This window comes from Athene noctua, chromosome 1 (genome assembly GCF_965140245.1).
Source record: "Athene noctua chromosome 1, bAthNoc1.hap1.1, whole genome shotgun sequence".
In the NCBI taxonomy this organism is placed as follows: Eukaryota; Metazoa; Chordata; class Aves; order Strigiformes; family Strigidae; genus Athene; species Athene noctua.
Genome location: NC_134037.1, coordinates 2,705,749 through 2,730,923, shown reverse-complemented (window position 1 = coordinate 2,730,923; position 25,175 = coordinate 2,705,749). Strand labels below are relative to the sequence as shown.

The window sequence follows — 25,175 nt, the reverse complement described above, 5'->3', positions numbered from 1 at the left end:
ATGCTAATTACAGCACCCCACGAAGCGCCTTGCCCCTCCCCACACCTATGACACGTGATATGTAGATCAATCTGGGGGAAGGACCCGAGGAAAGCGTGTATAAATGGGGGGGGGGGCAAGGATAACGGTGATGAGCGAGTGAAGAAGTGAAGTGAAGCAGGTGGATGCATCCCTGAACCCTCCTTGGCAGAACCAGCGCAGGAACCTGGACTGGTGATCTCTCTCCCTCTCTTCCCATCTCTCTCTCTCTTCTTCTCTTTTCCCCCTTGTTATCATTAAGGGACGCAAGGCGTATCATATCCCTTGCCATAATTTGTTCTACACTTAGTCAGTTATTGTGTATCCAGTCAACACACTGTGGGAAATGAAGAAATGTTTATGTCTGCACTTTGAGACTTGTCTCACCAATCTCTGCTCCGTTGGGGATTTATGAATCTACGTCACTTGTCTCCCTCTTCGGAGCAGGACGTGACAGCAGGTGGGACCTGGAGGTGCCTAGATTTTCCTTCTGAACAGCACAGCCCTAACTGCCAAGTGTTTCTGGATGACCAGCATTAGGATGTCCTCAGAAAGCTGCACCAACATCCTTCCCAGCAGCGCCGACCCGCGGTGCAGTCTCTTACCTCTGCAGCTTCAGCTCTGCCTCCTCTGCCCTCCTCTGTGTTTCCCTCAAGTCAGCGGCCACCCGGGTATTTGTCACCATCTGCGTGCCATCAAAGAGCAGCTTGGCCAGCCTCTGTGAAGGAAGCGGCACACATTTCACACCCAAAGACCTGCGTTCTGGAGGGAGGGATGCTGCAGGAACCCTGCCTGCCCAGGGTCTGGCTCCTGTCCCCATGCTGAGGTGCCTGTGTGGAGCCCTAAGCTCTGTCTTCCTGCTACGGCAGGATCGATGAGCACCCGCGGGCCTCCCTCTCCTGGAAAGCCCCGCAGGCCATCAGCGCCAAGAGGAACACGCTCAGAGCACCCCCCTCTCTCACTTCCCCCGTGCGTGCAGATGCGGTTAGGCACGGCGGGGTTTTGGTTTGGATGCTTGGCGTCACTCCTACGCCCTTACAATCCACGGGAAATCCTACCCCTAGGATCCAGCCCCCAAATCCCCCACCACCCAGTCCTGAGGAGTTCCTGTCCCTGCTGCTTCTCACATAAATGCTGCTGTGTGACACTAAGCACTGTACAAAGCTAAAAGAAGGGTAAAGCCAAATATCAGGGACCCAAGAGGATCTTCCCCTCCTACCGCCACACCTGCCTGCACTCCTCAATGTGCTTGTGGCTCTTCCTCTGCTCTTCCTCCTCCTCCTCCTCCTCAGGCACTTTTGGCTCCACATCTTCTCCAAGGGCCTCCCTGGGGCAGAAGAGGGAATAAGACTGAACATTTTACACCACATCATGCTCGGGGATGCCCTTGAATCCGGCATCCCAACCCAGACTGCATGGTTCAGCGCAGCACACTCTGCTCTCTCTTCCCCTCAGCAGGCTTAGTCCCAGGCCAGCAGGTCCCTGCAGATGCAGAAAGGAGGCAGGAAAGGTGGGGACAGCCGCCCAGAGGGAAAACAGCGTCCAGGCTTCTTTTTCTACATCTGGGACTGCAGCCCAAGGCTAGTTACTGCTTCAGCACAAGGCTGGGGAGGCTCAGCCTCTGTTTGCTTTCCAGGTGGGGATGGGGCAGGCATGGGGCAGAGGCTGTCAGGGGGCAGCCCTTAGGTGGCTGGGGGGGACCCCGGCTTGGCCATGAAGACAGCCAGCTTCTGTCCGGAGCCATTCCAGCATTGGCACTGATCCCATGGCCCAATATCCCCCAGGCTGGAGGGGCCTCTAAGGCTTGGGAGAGGCCCCCACTTCAGTCCTGCTTCGGGGAAAGGTGTGTGCCATGGCTGGTGAGCCCCAGGTCTGGGAACAGCAGCCTGCTCCAGGATGCCACTAGTCTGATGCAGATTTTGTCCAGGGGGGCAGCGGGTCCATGGCAGGGGAATCTCTTGGGGAAGGGGGTATTGCTGCCTCAGTGCTGTGCCTCGGACAGGGCGGGGATGTCCTTGCCTTTGGGATGAGCAGACATCGGGAGGTCCCCGTGCTCCTAATATCTGGCAGAGAACAGGGAGCGTCTCTGGCTTGGGATTCAGGGGAGCGCCAAGGCCAGTTTGGGGAGAGATCCCGGGTCCCGTGAAGGCTGGCAAGGCCACATCGGGTGGCTGCCCCCCGCCAGTTTTTGGTAGGGGTCCTGGCCCCAGTGCCGTTGTGGGACAGGGGATATTCTGACACCTGGAGTCGGTCTCTGAGCCTGTGCTGGCCCGGGCTGGGGTCAGGACTGGCTGCCAGCTCGGGGCGCAGGATGTGGAACCGGCCCCGGCCTGGGGGTGGGGGCATCAAGCCCGGCACCGTTCTGGGGAGGGGAGATCATCTGTGACCTGAACCGGGCTGTGGGGAGAAGGTGAGGGACTTGGTGCCGGTCCGGGGCAGGGAGGGGCCTGGACCCGGCTCCGATCTGGGCGGCGGGGGCGGCTGGGGGTCAGGCCCACGCAGCCGGGGCACCGGGGACGAGCGCCGCTTCTCGCCGGGGCTCGGCATCGAGGAGGGCGGCGACGCGAGGGCGGCGGGCGGCGACGCGCTCCTCGGCGCCGGGGTCGGGGCCGCGGGGGCTGAGGGCCGGGGCCGGGCCCCGCCGAGCCGCCTCCGCGCCGGCTCCCCGCCTCACGCGGCCCCGCAGACACAGCGCATGCGCGGCGCGGCCGGACCGGCCCCGGCGGCGCCGGGCAAACGGCGGCGCCGGGCAAACGGCGGCGCCGGGCAAACGGCGGCGCCGGGCAAACGGCGGCGCCGGGCAAACGGCGGCGCCGGGCAAACGGCGGCGCCGGGCAAACGGCGGCGCCGGGCAAACGGCGGCGCCGGGCAAACGGCGGCGCCGGGCAAACGGCGGCGCCGGGCAAACGGCGGCGCCGGGCAAACGGCGCGACCGCGCGTGCGCCGCCCGTTCCCGCCCCGCGGCGGCCGCTCCCGCTCCCGCGCCGGGCGGCGGCGGCCGCGAGGGGCGGGCGCGAGCGCGGGGCTCGGGCCGGGCTGCGGGGCAGCGACGGCCGCGGGGCCCCGTGTCCTCTGCGCCGCCGGGCCGGGCCGCGCCGCCGCCTGGTGCCGCCCGCACACACGGGCGGCAGCGATCGGGGCTTCTCCGACAGCCCGCTCGAGCCCGGCCGCCGGGGGGTGAACGCGCAGCCGGAGCCCGGCGGCCCCGACCTCGTGCTGCTCCCCGCGCCGGGGGAAGGGCCTTCCCCGGGGTGAGGAGTGGGGGGGTTCGGGTTGAGCCCGCGGCGGCCTCAGCGGGAGGAGCGCGGGCCTTACGGCTGCTCTCAATTAGACAGCCCCCCACCAAAATAATGACAAATTACGACGAGCGCAGGAAACTAGCTCTCCGTAAATTGCAGGTTCGAATGTCTGTGCGCGGAGAACAGAACAGCTTTCCAGGGTTCAACGGCACCCCAGAACGCAGAACAAAGAACTCTGTGGGGTTTAACGGCCACCCCAAACGCTTGATCACTCACCTGACAAGCGAGGGCTCTCCACCTCGAGGACCTGCTCAGGGCAGCGCCCCGACCCAGATCACCTGGAGGAGCTTCCTTGGGCGACGTCCCGACCCCAGGGGAGAGTCCTCGACCGACGGCAGCGAGCTGCTCCAGGGGAGGAGCTCAAAATGGCTGCCCGAGGGGAGGAGCTCAAAATGGCTGCCCCAGGGCTCCATTGACACCCAGCCCCAATCTGACCTGTGCCCCGTAGCGGCTCCCGTTGGCCAAAGGCCCCAACTGCCGGGAAGCCCCGAGAGCAAAGGCAATCAGGAGCTGCTCCGCTCCAGCGGCCATGGAGCCCGATCTTCACTGGGGGGGACACCTGCCACAGCCTGCGCTTCCATACTTGCACGTGCTGATTAGCGCTGGCTCAGGGAACGGCCGGATCAGCTCCGGCCGAAGGACCTCTGACTCTTCTGCCACAGCCACGGCGGCTCTTTTTCTGCCAAAAGGTGGTTTGGGTTTGGAGTCCTGAGAGCTGGGATTTGTGAGTGCAAAGTCTCAGGAAAAGGGGGGAGCTGCTGCCTCCTGCCTGCCCGCAGTTGGGGCTCAGAGCTGTGAGGGGCCTCGCAGGGGATTGTGCCCAAGGACCTCATGTTTGCAGCTCTGACGGGTCCATCCCGGGGAGGGCAGAGAAACCAGCAGACACCTGGGGAAGCCCCGCAGGGACTCTCCCCCAAACAACGCACTGGCACGGGCAGTCGGTCCTCCGGGAATCGGTGTGTACGTGTCGGAAATGACAGGAATATTCGCTGCTTTGGTGTGACAGGAGAAGCGTGCCCTTGTCTTTCGGCACGGCCCTTGGGTGGAACGATCCCCCCAGCACCCAGCGCTGCAGCACAGCCTGCCTGCCTTCTACAGCTTCCAGCTGAGCCTTCGGCGGTTCTTGTGAGGCCAAACTGACGGTAACAGCGAGTGCGCCCAGCGCTGCCAGGAAGAATTCCTGCCTGACAGTAAAGACCTTTACTGTTGAGTGAATGTGTTCCAGGTGAAAAGAGGCAAAGACCCGACGTGTGCGGTCCCCCTGTTCCTGCAGTGGGTGCCCCGCAGCCCCCGGGCTCTGGAGGGGGCAGGAGGCAGGAGCAGGGTGCAGGCAGGCACAGTCCCTGCCTGCTCTGGCAGGAGCAGCTCTGGGCCAAGCAAACGCCCCCGTCGCGGTGCCTACGGACGCGGGGCCGGACAGAGGTGACCAAGCCCGGGGGAGCTCGGAGCCAGGACCTGGGGGAGACCCGGCAGAGGAGGGGGGGTCAGCAAGGGACCCAAAGGGGAGGTTTGGCAAAGGGGACAGGGGAGGGCGCGCATCAAGGGCTGTGTGGAAGAACCACGGCACCAGGGATGGAGGAAAGATATTTTTCAGGTGGGGTCATTGCAGGGACTTCCCCAGCCCTACAACCCCAACTGCTCTCTCCAGGCTGCCCGCTGCAGTCAGGGATAGTTTTGCCTCAGGGGCTTGCGGGAGCACCTGCAGCAGCACTGCCGGTCCCGTTTCCACCAGGCGCTGACACGCCTGCAGAGCTGGGCACGGGACTCCCGCAGGGCACGGCCCCACTTGCACAGCCCCCGGGCCGCCCAGGCACGCATCCTGCCCGTGGGCACCCGCTGCTGGGGACTGGGCTCCGCTGGGCTGCTCCCACTCGGCGCCGCCCAGATGGTGCTGCCCATGGTCACGGGGGTGCTGCTGCCCGACATCATGGAGCTGCTCCAGCCCATTTCCAAGGATCCCGTGTTTGGAATCCTCTCGGTGTCCGTGTCTGGCGCAGGAAGCTCCACTCCATTGTCCTCAATGCACATTCTGGTAAAGAGCGTCCACACGTGCTCCTGGTGACTGTCAGGGTCTGGCTCCACATCCCTGGGTCTCTGTGCTACTTCGCCCTCATCCCCAGAGACCTGCTCTTGACTGGTCCCAGCTGACCTCTCCAGTGGGGGGTCCTGGCCCAGGGCTGGTCCCAGGTTCTCCACCAGCCCCGGATCATCCTTGGGGGTCTGGGCGGGTCCTGAGCGCTCTTGTGCCGCCAGATCTGCCGGGGCACCGGGGCAGGGCTCCGGGAAGGAGCAGACGGTGTCCGCAGAACTGGAGCTGCTTATTAGGACGGAGATCATTGATCGTGTCCGGTGTAGCGGGCACAGTTGCTCTGTGTTCAGCAACGTCGCGCTGGCACTGCAGGGGAGGAGAGAGGGAGGTGAACCTGCTGCACCGCGGCCCCTCCGGCGGGATGGGCAGGGCTGCCCAGCGTGGGCAGGGCACGGGCTGAGGGTCTGGGGCAGGATCTGGGGGCCTCCCCCAGCACTCACCATGTTTCCAGGTTGAATTCACTCTTCTCCATCCTTGCTTTCACCGTTGTCCCTTGCTTTGCCTTCTGCCTTGAGCTCTGCAGGACACCAAGAGCTGAGTGAGACAGAGGCAGCTCCCAGACCCACACCATACACCCCACAACTCCCCACAGCATCCCCAACCCCCCCACACCACATGAGCCCCACAGCCCCCCAACACCTCCCCACGCCATCCCACCCCCCGGCACAGCACAGTGCAGCCGTCACATACCCAGAGCCACTCGACCATCAACACGCCGACGAACAGGAGGGGCGGCAGGAGGAGCATGAACAGTGGGAAGATGTCTGCCGAGGTGAGGCTGTTGGAACACTCCATGGCTGTGGGCCCAGGGCGGCTGCGGCCTTTTATATTGGGTGGCTGGAGCCTCCCCCGCTTTTGACCTCACAGGGTGGCTGGAGCACCCTTTGTGACATCACAAGGCGGCTGGAATCCCCTTTGTGACATCACAAGGCAGCTGGAATCCCCTTAGTGACGTCACAGGGCGGCTGGGATCCCCTTTGTGACATCACAAGGCAGCTGGAATCCCCTTTGTGACATCACAAGGCGGCTGGAATCCCCTTTGTGACATCACAAGGCAGCTGGAATCCCCTTTGTGACGTCACAGGGCGGCTGGGATCCCCTTTGTGACAACCGGCAGCCATCCCTGCGCCACGTTCTCCCCCCTGCGAGGGGCTCCATTACCACTCGCTCACCGGTGAAGACAACTTCAACTGGCGCTACATCTTCCCCTTCGACTACCTGATGGCCGAGGAGAGGATCGTCATCTCCAAGAAGGAGTCCATGTTCTCCTGGGATGAGACGGAGTACAAGATCCCAGCTCGTCTCACCCTGCAGGTCTGGGATGCTGACCACTTCTCGTCTCTTGCCTAATGATGCTTAACGACCTGGCTCAGGGAAAAACAACACGGCGGCCAACCCCAGGCCGCTCGGTCCATCTGCACACAGACATCAATGTGATGGATGGCAAATGGCGTTTATTATTGCGTAACACCGCTTCTTATACCCTGGGTCCATGGCGTCACATCCGTCTGCCTACGTTTTATCTTCCCGTACAACGCGATATCTTCCGAGCGCCAGACCCTAACTCCCACATTTCCCTCCCCTCCCATGCTATTTTAATGATATAATACCTGTCAAATTTATTGGAAAGTTATATTGATTAGGAATTAGATAAACCTTAAAAAACACAGCGTACCTAAAGAATGTTTCATAAAGGCTGGAATTATATAGCAGCTGCAATCATTGATAAAAAGGTAAACTAAATGTATTATTTGTGATTAAAATATAAAATAGTGCACTTAGTCAATAAGAATGCTAACATTCAGACCCGCAATCACTAGGGAACCCTGGGTGCAGCGAGAATCAGAGTGCCCTTCCTCACAAACCGGAAACCCTACGTGATGCGTCCATCCGTAGGAGAGGCATCCAACATCGCTGCAAGCAGGCCCTGCTCTGAAATCAACAGGCCAAAATGACTGGCAAATTCCTTTAAGCGGGAACATCTGATTCTAAATCTCCTGTTGGGTTCTACCCAGAGTCTGGCCAGCACTCTGGGGGAAGACCAAGGGAGTTTCTAAAGGTAAAATATTTAGAGTTCTTTGTTCTTAACGCTGGTAAATATAAAAATAAAGCATGCATATAAAACATTAAGGCTATAGATAATACTTAGACTATCAGACTTAAAATGACAGACTAAGGAGGTAATATATTGAGTGCTGAGTGAGCATGCTTTAGAGCATTTGCTCTAAAGAGATCGATAAACAGAATGTTAACCTTTTCTAAGCAGCTTTTCACAAACGACACTGACTTATTCAATATGCAAGGCCCAAAAATTAGTACCAGCAGTATTATGGTGAGTGGGCCGATCAGAGTGGAAAAAAGGATGGTTAGCCATGGAGACTGAACCAAGAGCCAAACCATTCTTGTAGGGCTTCTCTTTCCCTTTGGGCTAGCCGATCTCTCAATTCAGCCATGGTGTCCTGTACGATTCCTGTGTGGGCTGCATAAAAACAACATTCTTCCCCTAATGTGGTACAAAAACCTCTTTGATACAACAGTAGAAGCTTTAACCCTTGCCTATTCTGCAAAACGACCTTCAAAAGGAAAGAGACTTTTTCCAAAAAGGAGATAGTTTTTTCAATTCTTTGCAGGCCCTCATCTATGGTCATTTGTAGCTGGGATAATCCCTGGTGCTGGGTTGCCACGCATCCTGCCCGTGGGCACCCGCTGCTGGGGACTGGGCTCCGCTGGGCTGCTCCCGCCCGGCGCCGCCCAGATGGTGCTGCCCATGGTCACGGGGGTGCTGCTGCCCGACATCATGGAGCTGCTCCAGCCCATTTCCAAGGATCCCGTGTTTGGAATCCTCTCGGTGTCCGTGTCTGGCGCAGGAAGCTCCACTCCATTGTCCTCAATGCACATTCTGGTAAAGAGCGTCCACACGTGCTCCTGGTGACTGTCAGGGTCTGGCTCCACATCCCTGGGTCTCTGTGCTACTTCGCCCTCATCCCCAGAGACCTGCTCTTGACTGCTCCCTGCTGACCTCTCCAGTGGGGGGTCCTGGCCCAGGGCTGGTCCCAGGTTCTCCACCAGCCCCGGATCATCCTTGGGGGTCTGGGCGGGTCCTGAGCGCTCTTGTGCCGCCAGATCTGCCGTGGCACCGGGGCAGGGCTCCGGGAAGGAGCAGACGGTGTCCGCAGAACTGGAGCTGCTTATTAGGACGGAGATCATTGATCGTGTCCGGTGTAGCGGGCACAGTTGCTCTGTGTTCAGCAACGTCGCGCTGGCACTGCAGGGGAGGAGAGAGGGAGGTGAACCTGCTGCACCGCGGCCCCTCCGGCGGGATGGGCAGGGCTGCCCAGCGCGGGCAGGGCACGGGCTGAGGGTCTGGGGCAGGATCTGGGGGCCTCCCCCAGCACTCACCATGTTTCCAGGTTGAATTCACTCTTCTCCATCCTTGCTTTCACCGTTGTCCCTTGCTTTGCCTTCTGCCTTGAGCTCTGCAGGACACCAAGAGCTGAGTGAGACAGAGGCAGCTCCCAGACCCACACCATACACCCCACAACTCCCCACAGCATCCCCAACCCCCCCACACCACATCAGCCCCACAGCCCCCCAACACCTCCCGCCATCCCACCCCCCGGCACAGCACAGTGCAGCCGTCACATACCCAGAGCCACTCGACCATCAACACGCCGACGAACAGGAGGGGCGGCAGGAGGAGCATGAACAGTGGGAAGATGTCTGCCGAGGTGAGGCTGTTGGAACACTCCATGGCTGTGGGCCCAGGGCGGCTGCGGCCTTTTATATTGGGTGGCTGGAGCCTCCCCCGTTTTTGACCTCACAGGGTGGCTGGAGCACCCTTTGTGACATCACAAGGCGGCTGGAATCCCCTTTGTGACATCACAAGGCAGCTGGAATCCCCTTAGTGACGTCACAGGGCGGCTGGGATCCCCTTTGTGACATCACAAGGCAGCTGGAATCCCCTTAGTGACGTCACAGGGCGGCTGGAATCCCCTTTGTGACATCACAAGGCGGCTGGAATCCCCTTTGTGACGTCACAGGGCGGCTGGGATCCCCTTTGTGACAACCGGCAGCCATCCCTGCGCCACGTTCTCCCCCCTGCGAGGGGCTCCATTACCACTCGCTCACCGGTGAAGACAACTTCAACTGGCGCTACATCTTCCCCTTCGACTACCTGATGGCCGAGGAGAGGATCGTCATCTCCAAGAAGGAGTCCATGTTCTCCTGGGATGAGACGGAGTACAAGATCCCAGCTCGTCTCACCCTGCAGGTCTGGGATGCTGACCACTTCTCGTCTCTTGCCTAATGATGCTTAACGACCTGGCTCAGGGAAAAACAACACGGCGGCCAACCCCAGGCCGCTCGGTCCATCTGCACACAGACATCAATGTGATGGATGGCAAATGGCGTTTATTATTGCGTAACACCGCTTTTTATACCCTGGGTCCATGGCGTCACATCCGTCTGCCTACGTTTTATCTTCCCGTACAACGCGATATCTTCCGAGCGCCAGACCCTAACTCCCACATTTCCCCCCCCTCCCATGCTATTTTAATGATATGACAATACCTGTCAAATTTATTGGAAAGTTATATTGATTAGGAATTAGATAAACCTTAAAAAACACAGCGTACCTAAAGAATGTTTCATAAAGGCTGGAATTATATAGCAGCTGCAATCATTGATAAAAAGGTAAACTAAATGTATTATTTGTGATTAAAATATAAAATAGTGCACTTAGTCAATAAGAATGCTAACATTCAGACCCGCAATCACTAGGGAACCCTGGGTGCAGCGAGAATCAGAGTGCCCTTCCTCACAAACCGGAAACCCTACGTGATGCGTCCATCCGTAGGAGAGGCATCCAACATCGCTGCAAGCAGGCCCTGCTCTGAAATCAACAGGCCAAAATGACTGGCAAATTCCTTTAAGCGGGAACATCTGATTCTAAATCTCCTGTTGGGTTCTACCCAGAGTCTGGCCAGCACTCTGGGGGAAGACCAAGGGAGTTTCTAAAGGTAAAATATTTAGAGTTCTTTGTTCTTAACGCTGGTAAATATAAAAATAAAGCATGCATATAAAACATTAAGGCTATAGATAATACTTAGACTATCAGACTTAAAATGACAGACTAAGGAGGTAATATATTGAGTGCTGAGTGAGCATGCTTTAGAGCATTTGCTCTAAAGAGATCGATAAACAGAATGTTAACCTTTTCTAAGCAGCTTTTCACAAACGACACTGACTTATTCAATATGCAAGGCCCAAAAATTAGTACCAGCAGTATTATGGTGAGTGGGCCGATCAGAGTGGAAAAAAGGATGGTTAGCCATGGAGACTGAACCAAGAGCCAAACCATTCTTGTAGGGCTTCTCTTTCCCTTTGGGCTAGCCGATCTCTCAATTCAGCCATGGTGTCCTGTACGATTCCTGTGTGGGCTGCATAAAAACAACATTCTTCCCCTAATGTGGTACAAAAACCTCTTTGATACAACAGTAGAAGCTTTAACCCTTGCCTATTCTGCAAAACGACCTTCAAAAGGAAAGAGACTTTTTCCAAAAAGGAGATAGTTTTTTCAATTCTTTGCAGGTCCTCATCTATGGTCATTTGTAGCTGGGATAATCCCTGGCGCTGGGTTGCGAGGGCCAAAACTCCCGTGGCTGTGCCGACCGCTCTTAGCCCGAGCAGCGTTGCAATGGTGATGCCTGTTAGTACCGCTCTTTTATCAGTCCAGTGAGGTTCTTTGAAATAGTGATATAGGTCTTCCTCTGGGTGATATAGGACCTTAGGAACAACTATAACTTGGACACAGAAGTTGGCAGAATTATCAAAAAGAATAAGGGACACACAGGGGGTTACTCCTGACTTGTGGCAGACCCACTTTGCGGATGTAGGCGGGATTGCCCATTTGTAGGCTCTATTGACCCTAACAGTGTTCGCACAAACAAAACTACCCCGGTTTGCCAAAGCGGTATTGCCCAGACATACGCCCTGGCCTTTGACCTGGTTCAGGGTGATCCCTCTCCGTGGTGTGTCCCACCTGCATTGAGTTGGATTATTGTCTGGCGAATTGTAAAAGGAGGCATTGAGGGCGACGCCCTCATAAAAGGGCGGGTTCATATTGCAGCACAGCCAGCAGGAGCTCGTGAGGTCTGGATCTGATTGGTTCAATGACCAAAAGGTAGCATTCAGTACATTAAGGAACGGCTTATCAGGTAAGCGGTAAGGGCCCACCTTGGGTTTGCTTGGAGGGGTTATCTGCTTAGCTACTAGGGGGGTAGTCAAGATAGGGGTGGATAATGGCAAGCTTTCTCTTCCTTGCTCGACGTCATTGTCACTTTTGGCTATGACATTGGGGGCGATTGCTGTGCTGCTTTGTATTTCCCGTTTTCTAATAGAAAACAAGCTCCCCCTGTCTGTACTAGATTCATAGTGTCTGACGCCCCGAGTTTTCCCAATCATCCATCTCGGATCATCCTCATTGGTGACACTGAGCCTAAGGTACAGACAACAATTCTTGATTTTCCCATGGGTTGCTGCTAGCCCTGGTCTTAAGGGGTCTTTTGGAGGAATGACACACCCGTAAGGTCCTGGTTGTTCTTTCAAATATTTGTCTGGTCCTGCCCCTGGTGCCCAATCTGAGGCAATTGTCTCACATCCCCAGTGGGAACAGTAATACTGATTGGGGGCGTTACAGTAAGGCCTGCCGGGGTTAGAGCCGGGACACATGTAATAGCTCGACGTGTGTAAACAGGACTCTACTGGGGCTAAGTTACAGAGTTTTACCTGAAAGCTAGGAGGCCCCGAAGTGATGATTGTTTGCAGCATCTCTTGATCCCATCTCGTTAATACCCATTCCCATGGCTGGTGTTCATACGAGCCACAAGATACTATGAACCCTAAAAGCAAAATCAAACAGAAACATCGCAGCAGCAAAATTACACAAAAACACCACAGCAGCCCTTTGCGGGGGCATCTCAGCTGATGCTCGGGTTCTGGTGAAGCAGAGCTATCCGTTGTAGTCAGGGTATTCTCCAACTCACTCTCCTCTCTTGCCACAGGAGCATACGGGTTACGGGGGTGCCTGATGGTTAGGTCCTGTGAATAAAAACTTATAGTTCTCATTAGTTTCATCCTAGAGGTCGGGTTTAAGAGGGCACCATTTAATTTCACCTTTTTAACTGCAGAATACTCCCGTCCTGTTAAAACTAGCCTCCACCCCTGTTCCCATTTTCCCAGTTCATTTCTGATTGTGGCCGGTGGACCTTCTTCTAATGCTCGAGTGGTCCAGTATTTTTGGGCGGGGCTATGCGCCTCTTCTCTGGGGAATTGGTTGAACATTAGCAGGGCGTTTGCCAAAAGGCGTACTTGGTCTTCTGATGGAATGGCATTGGTAAAGCCTTCTGCCTTTGCTAATATTTCTAATTTCGATTTCAGAGATTCATGTAGTTGACGGGCCTCCCTTAGCGTCCGTAATTCTTTTGCAGCAGTGTCAGCTTTATCATCACCAATTTGGAAGTACCTTTTAACAGGACTTTGACTGTTGACATGGAGAACTGAAAAGGTGCCTTTCCTGGCGGAGAGTGCCTCTTTGAGCATTAGCGCTGCTGTGGATGTTGTCACGCCAGGGCCTGACATGGCTAGGCAAAGTTTAGCTGCAAACATGGAGTCAGTCACTATATTGAGATGTTCCATCGGGAACAGCCCGCATGCTAGTACTATAGCTGCTGCTTCCAGCTGTTGAACTGAAAGCTCATAATCGGCTGTTTTGATACGGTGCCATTCGTCTCCTGATTGCCACACTGCTACGGCAGTCGATGTCGTTGAAGATGCATCTGTAAAGACTGTTGGTCCTTCCTGAGGTCGGTCCATGACCTTAGATGGGGGGTCAACGTGTACAACCGCCAACATTTGAGTCCAGGGAGGTTTTGTGGCGTACCGGATTTCTCCACCAAATCCAGTCAGGGCTATAGCTAAATACTCTGATGTCATCACTGACTGCGTTGAGAGCTGCTTACGGGAGATATATCCTGGCAGGCTCAATGCCCAAGTGTCTTAGGGCGAGTTTTCTGCCTTTCATGATGAGATTGCCAATGCACTCGACCCCTGGAGAGAAAGCACGTGATGGTTTTCCCAGGGCTATCCATTGTATTGGTTGGGCTTCTTCAGGGGAGCCCTGAGCTAGTGCTCCTACTCCTCCTCCTGACATGAAATGTACGTACAGATCAAGTGGTTCATTGGGGTCCCATCTGGCGAGCGTGCTTGACGATACCTGTTGTTCGATGAAATCGAGAGAGCTCATTGCTTCCGTCGTCAGAGCTTTTTTCTCCCATGGTTTTTTTCCTTTTAGAAGATCATACAGGGGGGGCAGGATTTCAGGGGGAATTAGGACGATATTGCGGAGCCATTGTAAAGACCCTACTAGCTGTTGCATATCATAAAGTGTTTCAATGTGTCGACGGATTTTTACCTGAGGAGGGGTTATATAAGAACCTGTAATTCCTACTCCTAAAAAGCTTACACATGGTCCTTTCTTAATTTTTGCACTCACAATTTCGAACCCGTTTGCTTTCAGGGTTTCGGAAATTGTTGACACCAAGTGGTCCACCTGATTTTCTGACGGCGCGGCGATCAAGATATTGTCCATGTATTGAATGATGGTTGCAGTTGGGGCTGTATCGCAGGTTGAGCTATAATAAGTTGAGCCATAAAATGGGTCTCTTCTCGAGGGGGGAGTGGGTTCAGGAGTGCTTTGCTCCATCCAGGGTTGGAAAATTTCTTTGGTCGCTGAATTGCATTGTTGACGTATGCATTCTGTTACAGCTGGGCCTTTTGCCTCTGCAGGTAATGTTGAAGAGTCGATCGCTGCCTGGAGGCGGTCTATGAACTGTGTAAAGCTCTCACTTTCATTTTGTTTCATAGTAGACCAAGAGGACGGCTTTGCAACGACCCTACAAGCTATGCAAATGGCGTCTCTGGCCGCACGAGTAGTTGCCATAATTTTCTGGGCTCGTAGGCCTTGAGCTTGCGCTTGAGGGGTAATTATCGCTGGATCTGTACCCATCAGATGTTGCAAGCTAGATCCATGCAAGGGATGGTCTGCCCCCACTACTTGAACCAATAATCTTCCACAAATATCCTCCCATTCTTGTTTAAAAACAATCATCCCTGTTCCATCAAAGATTAATCTACAAGTTTGTATTATGTCAGATGGGAGCATGTCGTCTCCCCCAAAAACACCATCAATAAGGGTGGAGACTAAGGCGGAATTGAGACCTTTATCGGCAGTTGCTTTACCAATCGCCTGTATGTCTTTAGGGTTTATGGGCGAGTAAACCCTCTGTCCCCCGTCTGTCACCCGGACCGGGAATGCTAGTGCTGCCGGTGGGAATAAGTCGGCGCATGTCATTTTTGTTTCTCTCCAGTCCGTGAGGGGGGTTTGCTTTTCTCGTGGATTCTCTTTAGAGTGGATGGGTGGGGGGTGTTGGCCTTTAGTTCTGTCTGCTCCCGTTCCTTTTTCCTTTAAGTTTAAGTCGACTGTAAACCATTCGTCCTCGCTACTGTCTGACCCGAAGTCAGAACTCGACTGCCAGGTCATTTCTGGGCTCCAATAACTTTTTGTCAGACTCCTTCCCCTTCCACTCCCCTTACGGGCGGGCCGCTCCCTTCCTCTAGGCTCGCCCCACCTCCTGCTAGGGGAGGGCCCTGCTTTATCAAGGTGTCTCTCCGGGTGGCCGCTTAGATTGGCTCTCCGCCCCTCGCCCGGGCTCTCCACTCCTCCCCAAACACTTCCCCCAGCTTTCTTTTTATTCTCTCCGGCTCTGTACTCCTCACCCGTACATGCTCTCCGCCCCTCGCCTGCGCTCTCCACCCCTCCCCGAACACTTCCCCCACCTTTCCTTTTATTCTCTCCGGCTCTGTGCTCCTCACCCGTACACTCCTCCCCTCTAGCCTCATAACTGGCTCTATAGTCCTCACCCGTACACCCCTCCCCTCTAGCCTTGCTCGTGGTTGCTGGCACTTCCTCATTCTTTTCTTCGGGACCATTTTTATCTTGCCCTCCCCCTCTTTTTTCGGCGCCATTCTGGGGCACATAGGGCGGTGGTCGGTCCCAGGTTTGTATTGATTCTGATATCTCTGCGGCGTTCCTTGCCTCCTCTACCAAACAGCCCCAGAAGGATTTTCTTGCCTCCTCTATCAAACCACCCTGGAGAGATTTTACTTGTTTTCGCCCTTCCCCTTCCGTAAGCGGATCGGGGTCCGAGGATTGAGGGAGTGTACCACCCTCCTGCGAATCCTTTGGCTCAATATAATCAGTATCGCTTGGGAGGTTAGTAGTCTGAGCACCAACCCCTAATCTAGGGGTGGCCAATAAACAGTTTTTTGCCGCCTTCCCAGATTTCTGCTTCTGCATAGCTTTCTTAAGGGCTAGTTTAACCCTCCCCCACAACTTAAAGTCTTTCCCACAACCCAAGGGCTGTAAAAGCCTCGCGCCAGCGCGAGTAAAATCGACTTGCACTCAATTCCCCACTGCTTATGTAACTGTGATACGACCTTCACGAGAGCTTCCGTCTTCCTCGCGGGTCCTTGGGAACTGCAATCCGACCTTCACAAGGCGACCTTCACAAGGATGTTCCCCCTCCTTGTTGGTCCTGAGAATTTATATTCTCTACTCCTTGTTGGTCCTGGGAGCGTCCTCCCTACAGCAGTGGAATTCCAGACGTCTTCCCTAGCTAGCCGCTTCCCGCTTCCCGGGTTTCGGCACCATTTGTTGCCTAATGATGCTTAACGACCTGGCTCAGGGAAAAACAACACGGCGGCCAACCCCAGGCCGCTCGGTCCATCTGCACACAGACATCAACGTGATGGATGGCAAATGGCGTTTATTATTGCGTAACACCGCTTTTTATACCCTGGGTCCATGGCGTCACATCCGTCTGCCTACGTTTTATCTTCCCGTACAACGCGATATCTTCCGAGCGCCAGACCCTAACTGCCACACTCGGCCGATGATTTCCTCGGTGAGTGGAGGGCCCGTTGAGTTGGGGTGACGGGACAGCCATGGCTGGCCAAGTAGGGAGCAGTGTGGGATGAGATAAAGCCTGTATAGGAACAGGACCTGGAAGGGCAGCTCTGCTCCTCAAGCCCACAACATCCTGCAACCCCCCTTTAGATGCTACTGGTAAGAGCAGGTAGGATGAGAGCCCTTGTCTCTGCTGCACAAAGGCTCCTCCTGCAGCAAAGATCTCAGCTTCGCTGTTCCCAGACCTAGTTCAAAGTTGCTCTTCAGGGCAGGAGATACTGACCCAGCCCACCTGCAGCCAAGGACTCAGCATTTTGGGGATGCCAACATCTGTGCTCCCCTTTCTCCTGCCAGGGGCCATCGAGCTGGACCTGAACCGCTTCCCCCGAGGAGCCAAGACGTCGAAACAGTGCAGCCTGGAGATGGTGACGAACGAGGCAGAGCTGCCCATGGTCTCCATCTTCAAGCAGAAGCGGGTGAAGGGCTGGTGGCCGTTCGTGGCCAGAGATGAGAACGATGAGCTGGAGGTCACCGTAAGGATGGGGAAAAGGGAGGGATTTTGCATCCTGGGGACTGCACTCTGTGCAGACACCCTCTGCTCCCCGGCACTTGCCTCTCTTCTCTCAGGTCCCCTCTGTCACCGTGGCTGGGGGGGCTGAGGTGGGGAGCATTGCCTAGTTCCCAGCACAACTCTGCTTCCTGCAGGGGAAAGTTGAGGCTGAACTGCACCTTCTGACAGCAGAGGAGGCAGAGAAATCCCCCGCCGGGCTGGCTCGCAACGAGCCCGACCCACTGGAGAAACCCAAGTAAGTGGGAAACCCCAGTCCCCAGCAGGCACCTGAGCTCTGGGAGATGCTGGGGGTGCTCCCCAGGGGTGGGGGGGAGGCAGGCATGGAGAGGTGCGGAGGGGTCATGCTGGGGGAACGAGGGTCACGAGCAGAGCCAACTCTTTTTTTTCCTTACTCTGTTCCTCCTCTGCCTCGCTTCTTGGCTCCATCCCCTTGCCTGGGCCTCCCACCACCTCCTGCTCCCCTCCAGTCCTCACCACCAGCTTCCAGCTTCAAGTGGAACCCTCACAAACCCGCATTGCTCCATCTGGCACAGCATGCCATCTTCCCTGGCCCACCCTCCTGATTCTCCTGGTTGCGCTCCTCCACTCTGCAGACTTACCCCGGGAAGGGATCCTGCACGTCCCTTTGCCCACCATGTCCACTGCCCACCATCCCGCCCTCCTCTGTGGCTACAGCATTAACGATGGGTGTTTGCTTCCCCTGCAGCCGCCCGGACACGTCCTTCATCTGGTTCCTGAACCCACTCAAGTCCATCAAATACCTCATCTGCACGCGCTACAAGTGGCTCATCATCAAAATGGTGCTGGCCCTGTTGCTCATCGTCATGGTCGCGCTCTTCCTCTACAGCATGCCAGGCTACATGGTCAAGAAGCTGCTGGGAGCATGAAGCTTGGGAGCCTGCCCCATGTCCCCAGCCCCGTGGCACAACCTTCCCCCGTCCCAAGGCCTTCTCCTCCCCGCAGCCTCTCAGCAGCTCTGGGGGAGATCTCCCTCCTGCTGCTGCTGGGGCTCCTCTTTTACATTCCTCCTCTGTGGGTCCCATTTGTGGCTTTAGTCCTAGAGAAATGGGGCTGGAGGATGGAGTCAATCCCGAGGCTGTGCGTCCCTCGCCGGGGCTGGCAGAGGTGCCTGGTGGCTACTGCGGGGCAGCCAGGCTGGGGGGCTCGGAGCCTTTTTCCTCTGGGGGCCATGACTGGTGCCCTGCTGGGGTCTTGGAGCTGCAGGGGAAGGGGAAGGGGCTGCACCACGGGAGCGCTCCCCAGAGGCTCCTTGGAGGGACAGTTGGCACCAAGGCTGAAGCAGGGACCTGGGATGGAGGAACTGGGGCCACACCAGCCCCAGCGGTGGGGGGCCGGGGCACAGAGCAGCCCCCATGCCTGTCCCCCCCCGCCAGCACGGGCGCTGCTCTGCTCCTGGCTCTGGAGGTCACTGACCCCCCAGCCCGGGGGACTCCCGGCAGCGCTGCCCCGAAGCCGCAGAGGCCCTGCAGGGAGCCCTGGGGCTGTACCCGGGGCAGAGCCTGCCTGTCCCTCCCCAGGGCTCCGGCAGAGGCAGGGAAGTGTCCAGCAGCTCCAACCTCTGCCCGGGGTCACCGACCCAGAGGTGGTGGTGGCTGGACAGCCCTGGGGGGGACTCACAGGGAGCCGGGGACTCTGGCACAGCGAGAGCTCCCTGGGGCCTTCTTCATTCTCCCTTTCATGTTGTTTGGATTTCTGTGTATCGCGGCCGGGGTCTGTCCTGCCGGGTGGAGCAGGGAAGGGCTCTTTTCTCAGCTCTCTGCAACATTCAGCTGCTGAAAAGCCACCTTCCCCAGCTTCAGGTGTGCAAGACCCTCACTGGAGAACTGACAGCTCGGAGATGTTTTAGGATACTACTGGTTGAATCAGTCAATAAAAATTGTCTTTCACTTCTGAGTTCTCCACCGCAGTCTCGTGTTAGTGGGGAGAGGGGAGCCCATGACTGGCTGCTTCTCCAGGTGAGCACTTTCCTCCTTCCCTTCATTTCTCCAGCACAGCCTCTTCTCACGCTGCCTCACCCCGGGGCCCGTTCCCTGGGCACACCCCGTTCCCCCGGCTGTGGTTCACCTTCCTCTTGCCACCCTACAAGAGAGGGGAGGTGAGCAGGGACCCCAGGGCTCCGTTTGTCCTCCAGCAGGGGCCCCCAGAGTAGGGAGGGGGGCCCTGGGATCCAAAGGGGTCTCTGAGCGAAGGGGCTTTGGCGGTGCGAGCAGCGGCATCGGGGCTCTCCTGGGCTTCCCTGGCTGACATCAGCCCTGGCCCTCTGCCCGCCCCGCAGGATGGCCACCTCCCCCCACCTCTCCCGTGCCCGGTGTGGCACACGGCACCCTCCCAGCATCGCTCCGGGGGGATTTCGGGGACCCGATGGGTTCTCTGCCAGACGTAGACGGTTTCCCCAGCCAGGACCAGCTCAAAGCCCATGCCCAGCTCCAGCTGGAGCTCCTCCCGGTGCACCAGCAGGTCCACGCTGTGGAGGATGGCGGCCAGCGTGGGCAGGTCCCGCTCTGGCAGGGGCTCGCTGCGGTGCGGGCAGCTGCCGGTGAGGCACCGCCGGCACTCCAGGCAGGTGGCGTATTCCTTGCGGATGTCTTGGGAAGCGCTTGGAGCGCCGCGATCCCGAGACTCCTTCAGTTTTCCCAGGAGGTCGCGGCAGACTCGGGTCCCGCCCAGGGACTCCATGAGGGACGTGGCCAGCTCCTCCAGGTCGCTGCTGTGGGAGGAGGAGGGCTGGCTCCTGAGGAGCTCCGAGCTGGTGGCAGCACCGACGTTCCCATCTCGACCCACGTCTCCCGTCCCGTGGGGGAGCTCCCTCGCAGAAGCCGCGTCCCCGCCGACGCCGCTTTCCCACCCTTCTCCTTCGTGGCGCCTCCTCCGGCTGTGGGGGGAGATCCCGGCTGGAGCGTGGGGCTGCTGTGGGGCAGCCCGGACCCAGCACCCTCTCCCTGTCTTCTCCCGACCGCCTGGGTGATCCTGCCGGCCCTGCCGGCTCTGGGGTGCTCCGGGTGATGGGGGGGTCATGGGGACACGGGGCAAGGCCAGCCCAGCAGCACGAGGGGCACAGCGAGGGGCCGGGCACCTTCCAGCCCCGGGAGAGAAGGGCCAGGCCAGGGGCTGAGGACAGAGAGGGGTGCTGGGGCCACCGGTGGGCTCTGTGGGAGGGGCCTGGTGCTGGGAAGCTGCCACCCCCCCAGGGATGCCCTGGCCCTCCCCAAGCCAGCCCCAGCTTCCCTCGGCCCTAATAAGAGTGAGCAACCAAAGTGAAACCGCGTGCCCTGGGGGAAGGCCATCGGCATCAGCGGCGATGAGGGGCTGGGCCGGGGTGGGCCGGCGCTCTCCTCTGCTGCTCCTTTTCTCTCTCCAGTCCGTGTCAGGGGCCCTTCAGCCCCTTCTAGAAGGGCAGTGGCCACGGGGGCGGCTCTGACCGCCCCGCCGAGGGACGCGCAGTCTCGGGACCGGCGCCGGCCTCCAGCCCTTGGCTCTGGTCCCGGAGCCACGAGTGGCACCGGCAGCGGGGTGCAAAGGAGGCGGCGCGGCCCGGCCCGGCGGCGCAGAGGACACGGGGCCCCGCGGCCGTCGCTCCCCCGCAGCTCGGCCCGAGCCCCGCGCTCGCGCCTTCCCCTCACGGCCGCCGCCGCCGAGCTCTGCCGCTGCCCTGGCTGAAATGGGCCAAAAGCTGCGGAATTTCCCTCCTGCAGAGCCTGTGTGGTGAGCTGGGCCGAGCTCCTGCCCAGCCTGCCCCGCAGGTGTCCCTGCAGCCGCACAGACACCCCGCCGGGGTGACCCAGGGCCCCCGTGGCACTGACACAGCCTGACGCCTCCTTCGGGGCAGGAAGGAGAGTCTCAGGCCGCTCGGGAGTGCTGGGCTCAGGCTTCTCCCTCCTCCTCCTCACACAGGCTCAGCTGGGAGACACCTGATGGTGACAGTGACAGCTCCCGGCTTCTCTCAGGGACAGTGAAGTGAGCTCCTCCTCGAGGGCCTCTCTGTCCCTGTGGCAAACTTTCCTGTAGGAAATGTAATGAATATCTGATCTGTGTGTGAGTAAACCGACGTCCCTGACTAATCCTCAGGTGGAGAATCCCCAGGGCGACCCCAGCGCTGCTAATGAAGCATATCTGCTTGAGAGTGAGAAGCTTGTTCCAGGTGAAAAGAGGCAAAGACCCGACGTGTGCAGTCCCCCTGTTCCTGCAGCGGGTGCCCCACAGCCCCCGGGCTCTGGAGGGGGCAGGAGGCAGGAGCAGGGTGCAGGCAGGCACAGTCCCTGCCTGCTCTGGCAGGAGCAGCTCTGGGCCAAGCAAACGTCCCCGTCCCAGAGCCAGGACCTGGGGGAGACCCGGCAGAGGCGGGGGGTCAGCAAGGGACCCAAAGGGGAGGTTTGGCAAAGGGACGGGGAGGGCGCGCATCAAGGGCTGTGTGGAAGAACCACGGCACCAGGGATGGAGGAAAGATATTTTAAGATATTTTATTTTTCAGGTGGGGTCATTGCAGGGACTTCCCCAGCCCTACACCCCCAACTTCTCTCTCCAGGCTGCCCGCTGCAGTCAGGGATAATTTTGCCTCAGGGGCTTGCGGGAGCACCTGCAGCAGCACTGCCGGTCCCGTTTCCACCAGGCGCTGACACGCCTGCAGAGCTGGGCACGGGACTCCCGCAGGGCACGGCCCCCCTTGCACAGCCCCGGGGCCACCCAGGCACGCATCCTGCCCGTGGGCACCCGCTGCTGGGGACTGGGCTCCGCTGGGCTGCTCCCGCCCGGCGCCGCCCAGATGGTGCTGCCCATGGTCACGGGGGTGTCAGGGTCTGGCTCCACATGCCTGGGTCTGTGTGCCACTTCGCCCTCATCCCCAGAGACCTGCCCTTGACTGCTCCCTGCTGACCTCTCCAGTGGGGGGTCCTGGCCCAGGGCTGGTCCCAGATTCTCCACCAGCGCCTGATCATCCTTGGGGGTCTGGGCGGGTCCTGAGCGCTCTTGTGCCGCCAGATCTGCCGTGGCACTGGGGCAGGGCTCCGGGAAGGAGCAGACGGTGTCCGCAGAACTGGAGCTGCTCATCGGGAGGGAGCTCAGCGATGGTGACCACAGTAGCGGGCAGAGGCGCTCTGTGCTCGGCAACGTCGCGCTGGCACTGCAGGGGAGGAGAGAGGGAGGTGAACCTGCTGCACCGCGGCCCCTCCGGCGGGATGGGCAGGGCTGCCCAGCGCGGGCAGGGCACGGGCTGAGGGTTTGGGGCAGGATCTGGGGCCTCCCCCAGCACTCACCATTTCTGCAGGGTCAGTTGTTTGCTCTTCTCCATCTTGGCGTCAGCTGTCCCATGCTTTGCCTTCTGCCTTGAACTCTGCAGGACACCAAGAGCTGGGTGAGACGGGAGCAGCTCCCAGGCCACATCACCCCCACAGCCCCTCACCCCACCCACCCCATCCCACTCCCCACCACAGCGCGGTGCAGCCGTCACATACCCAGAGCCACTGGGCAAACATGGCGCCGAGCACGAAGTACACCTCAGTGAACATCACTACGCACAGCATCTCGGCCAGGGTGCTCGACCGTTCCCAACTCCCCCAGATCCCTCAGCGCTGGCTCAGCCCGACTCTTCAACCCCTCCAGGGATCCCGGGGACTCCCCCCTGCCCTGGGCAGCCCATTCCAACGCCCAACAGCCCCTTCTGCACAGAAATCCTTCCTCAGAGCCAGCCTGACCCTGCCCTGGGCAGCTTGAGGCCATTCCCTCGGGGCCTGGCGCTGGGGCCTTGGCTCCAGAGACTCATCCCCCCTCTCTGCCCCCTCCTGGCAGGGAGTTGCAGAGGGCCAGGAGGTCTCCCCTCAGCCTCCTCTGCTCCAGACTGAACCCCCCCAGTTCCCCCAGCCGCTCCCCAGCAGACCTGTGCTCCAGACCCTGCCCCAGCTCCGTTGCCCTTCTCTGGCCACGCTCGAGTCATTCAATGGCCTTTTTGGGGTGAGGGGCCCAAAACTGAACCCAGGAATCGAGGGGCGGCCTCCGCAGTGCCGAGCCCAGGGCTCAGATCCCTTCCCTGGCCCTGCTGGCCACGCCAGTGCTGACACAAGCCAGGATGCCGTTGCCCTCCTTGGCCCCCTGTCACTGATTTGACACCAATCAGAATTATTACAATTAATCATGTTTGATTCCAGTATGAATACAGAAATATTTTAGTAGGGTTACATGTTTACATCTTGCATTTTGCACATCTAACCAGAAACCAATGCTACTGTGAATTCCTCTGTATAGCCCTGTACCAAGGCCGAAGAATTGGTCAGTAATCATTTACTAGGTACACCTAGATACTGCTTAGGGAATTAGATTTAGAATTGAAAATAATTCTGTTTGAAGTTGTTGGAGATGTCTAGACACAGAAGTAATTTATTACCTAGAATACATTGGATAATGCCTCAGAAGTACCACAACCTGAGAGTAATGAGAACTGGGGAGAATGAACTGTCACAGTTTACAGATCTCTGCCAAGGAACAGTGAAACTGGGTAATGGGTAATTCCGGCAGGGGGAGATCGCGACCACCGACTCATGGGCCACCGACCCAAATCACACCCCAGACTCATTTCTAGACATTTCTAAGCTTCAGTGCGCAGAATCGGAAGTAGGAGGGAAGTATGATAATGATTTCCAGGAATTCTTGTGTTTAGGTATGAATACTTAATGAATATGTATGAATGAATAATATAGAAACTGTATAATTCTTGTGACTGGTGTGCGTTGTTGGTGAGAGCACGCACCCGCGCACCCGGCCGTCAATAAACAAGTGTCTGCTTATCTGCATCACATTGGAGTCGGTAAGTTATCTTCATCCCGGATTTCGGGGACAGTTTCTGGCACCCCAGATGGGACCTCGCTGAGAGACCGGAGGAGTCGGGGACCTGATCGGTTCCAGCCGGCACCGAGGATTTCTCGGGGACACCCATCGATCCCCGATCCATGCGGCTCTTCGCGACGTCCCCTGGATTTTGGTAAGACACTTCTCTTTTGTACTGGGATAAGTGGGTTAGAGTCCCACCAGTAGGAGCGGGTTAGAGTCCCACTGTACAAGCCTGCCTGTCAGACGCGGCGAAAGCTGCGCAGGGTTGGGCTAGAGGATCCTCGTGTATTGGAAGCCGAGGCCTCTGCCCGTAAGACACAAGCGAAAGCTATTGCAGGGTTGGACAGCTGGATTTGGAAACAAGAGACCCTATATGCTGTAGAGTTCTCAGAAGGAGTGCATTTAATTGGAAGTTAAAAGTTTTTATGCACTCAGTTGTGGTACTGGTTGTTTCGTCAATTGAATATTGTACGGTAATTAAGAATTGTGTCGTATTGTGTTATATACCTTTGTTTGTCGTAGTAACTGTAGAAAGGTGTGAGCGTGTTTGTGAGCGTGAGACGTGCAACTGAGCACGAAGCGGGTGTGGGGTTCGGATCCGCGGTTCTGTTATCCCGCGCGGGGTGCAGCCGGAGAAGGACGAAGCGATAGGCTTGAGCGAGTGATCGATTGTATATTGTGTTAACAAAGTAACTGAACCATGGCATCTACGCTGACTCATTTGTTTAAAAGCAAAAGGATGTGTAATCTGGCTGCAAATGACAAAGTTCTGAAAACTTCTCCGTTAGGATGTTTGTTAGCACACTGGGGAGAGGTACATGATGATTTGAGGAAAAGTCAGATGATTGAATATTGTAATCGCTGGTGGCCTCTGTATACTCTGGGTGATCAGGGAAAATGGCTCGTGAATGGGACACTGCATTATAATACCATTCTGCAGTTAATGCTGTTTTGTAGAAGAGAAGGGAAATGAAGTGCCGTATGTTGATTTTTTTTTTTTCCTATTTAAGACAAAGGAAGGATTGGCAGAAAGAATGTAAGCTGATTAGTAGGGATAATTTAGTAATGGCTATAACTTTTGACGATAAAAAGGTGAAAAAGTGTTGTTCAACATGTGAACTTGAAAAGATTGTTTGAAGGAAAGAATTGCTTCTACTGAAAAGGATGGAGGGCCAGAATTAGATATATCCCCTCCACAGGGAGAACGGCATCGGGGGCGAGAATATAGAGAACAGGTAGAGGAACCTGAGAGTAGCGGACTAGAGGATGTGGATGAAGGGCCGTCTGAGGTTGTAATTCATACCCCTGCATCTCGAAAGAACTCGGCAGCAGGTACAA

General features: G+C 57.3%; 1 protein-coding gene across 1 annotated transcript; it reads left to right on the top strand.

Moving 5' to 3' along the window:
- Nucleotides 1–16,413: 16,413 nt before the first annotated feature.
- On the top strand, nt 16,414–18,911 carry LOC141967357 (otoferlin-like). The gene is made up of 4 exons (XM_074921062.1): nt 16,414–16,427; nt 16,784–16,962; nt 17,135–17,235; nt 17,707–18,911. The coding sequence occupies exons 2-4, from the start codon at nt 16,852–16,854 to the stop codon at nt 17,885–17,887; spliced, it is 393 nt and encodes a 130-aa protein (XP_074777163.1). The 5' UTR covers nt 16,414–16,427; nt 16,784–16,851; the 3' UTR covers nt 17,888–18,911.
- Nucleotides 18,912–25,175: the final 6,264 nt, after the last annotated feature.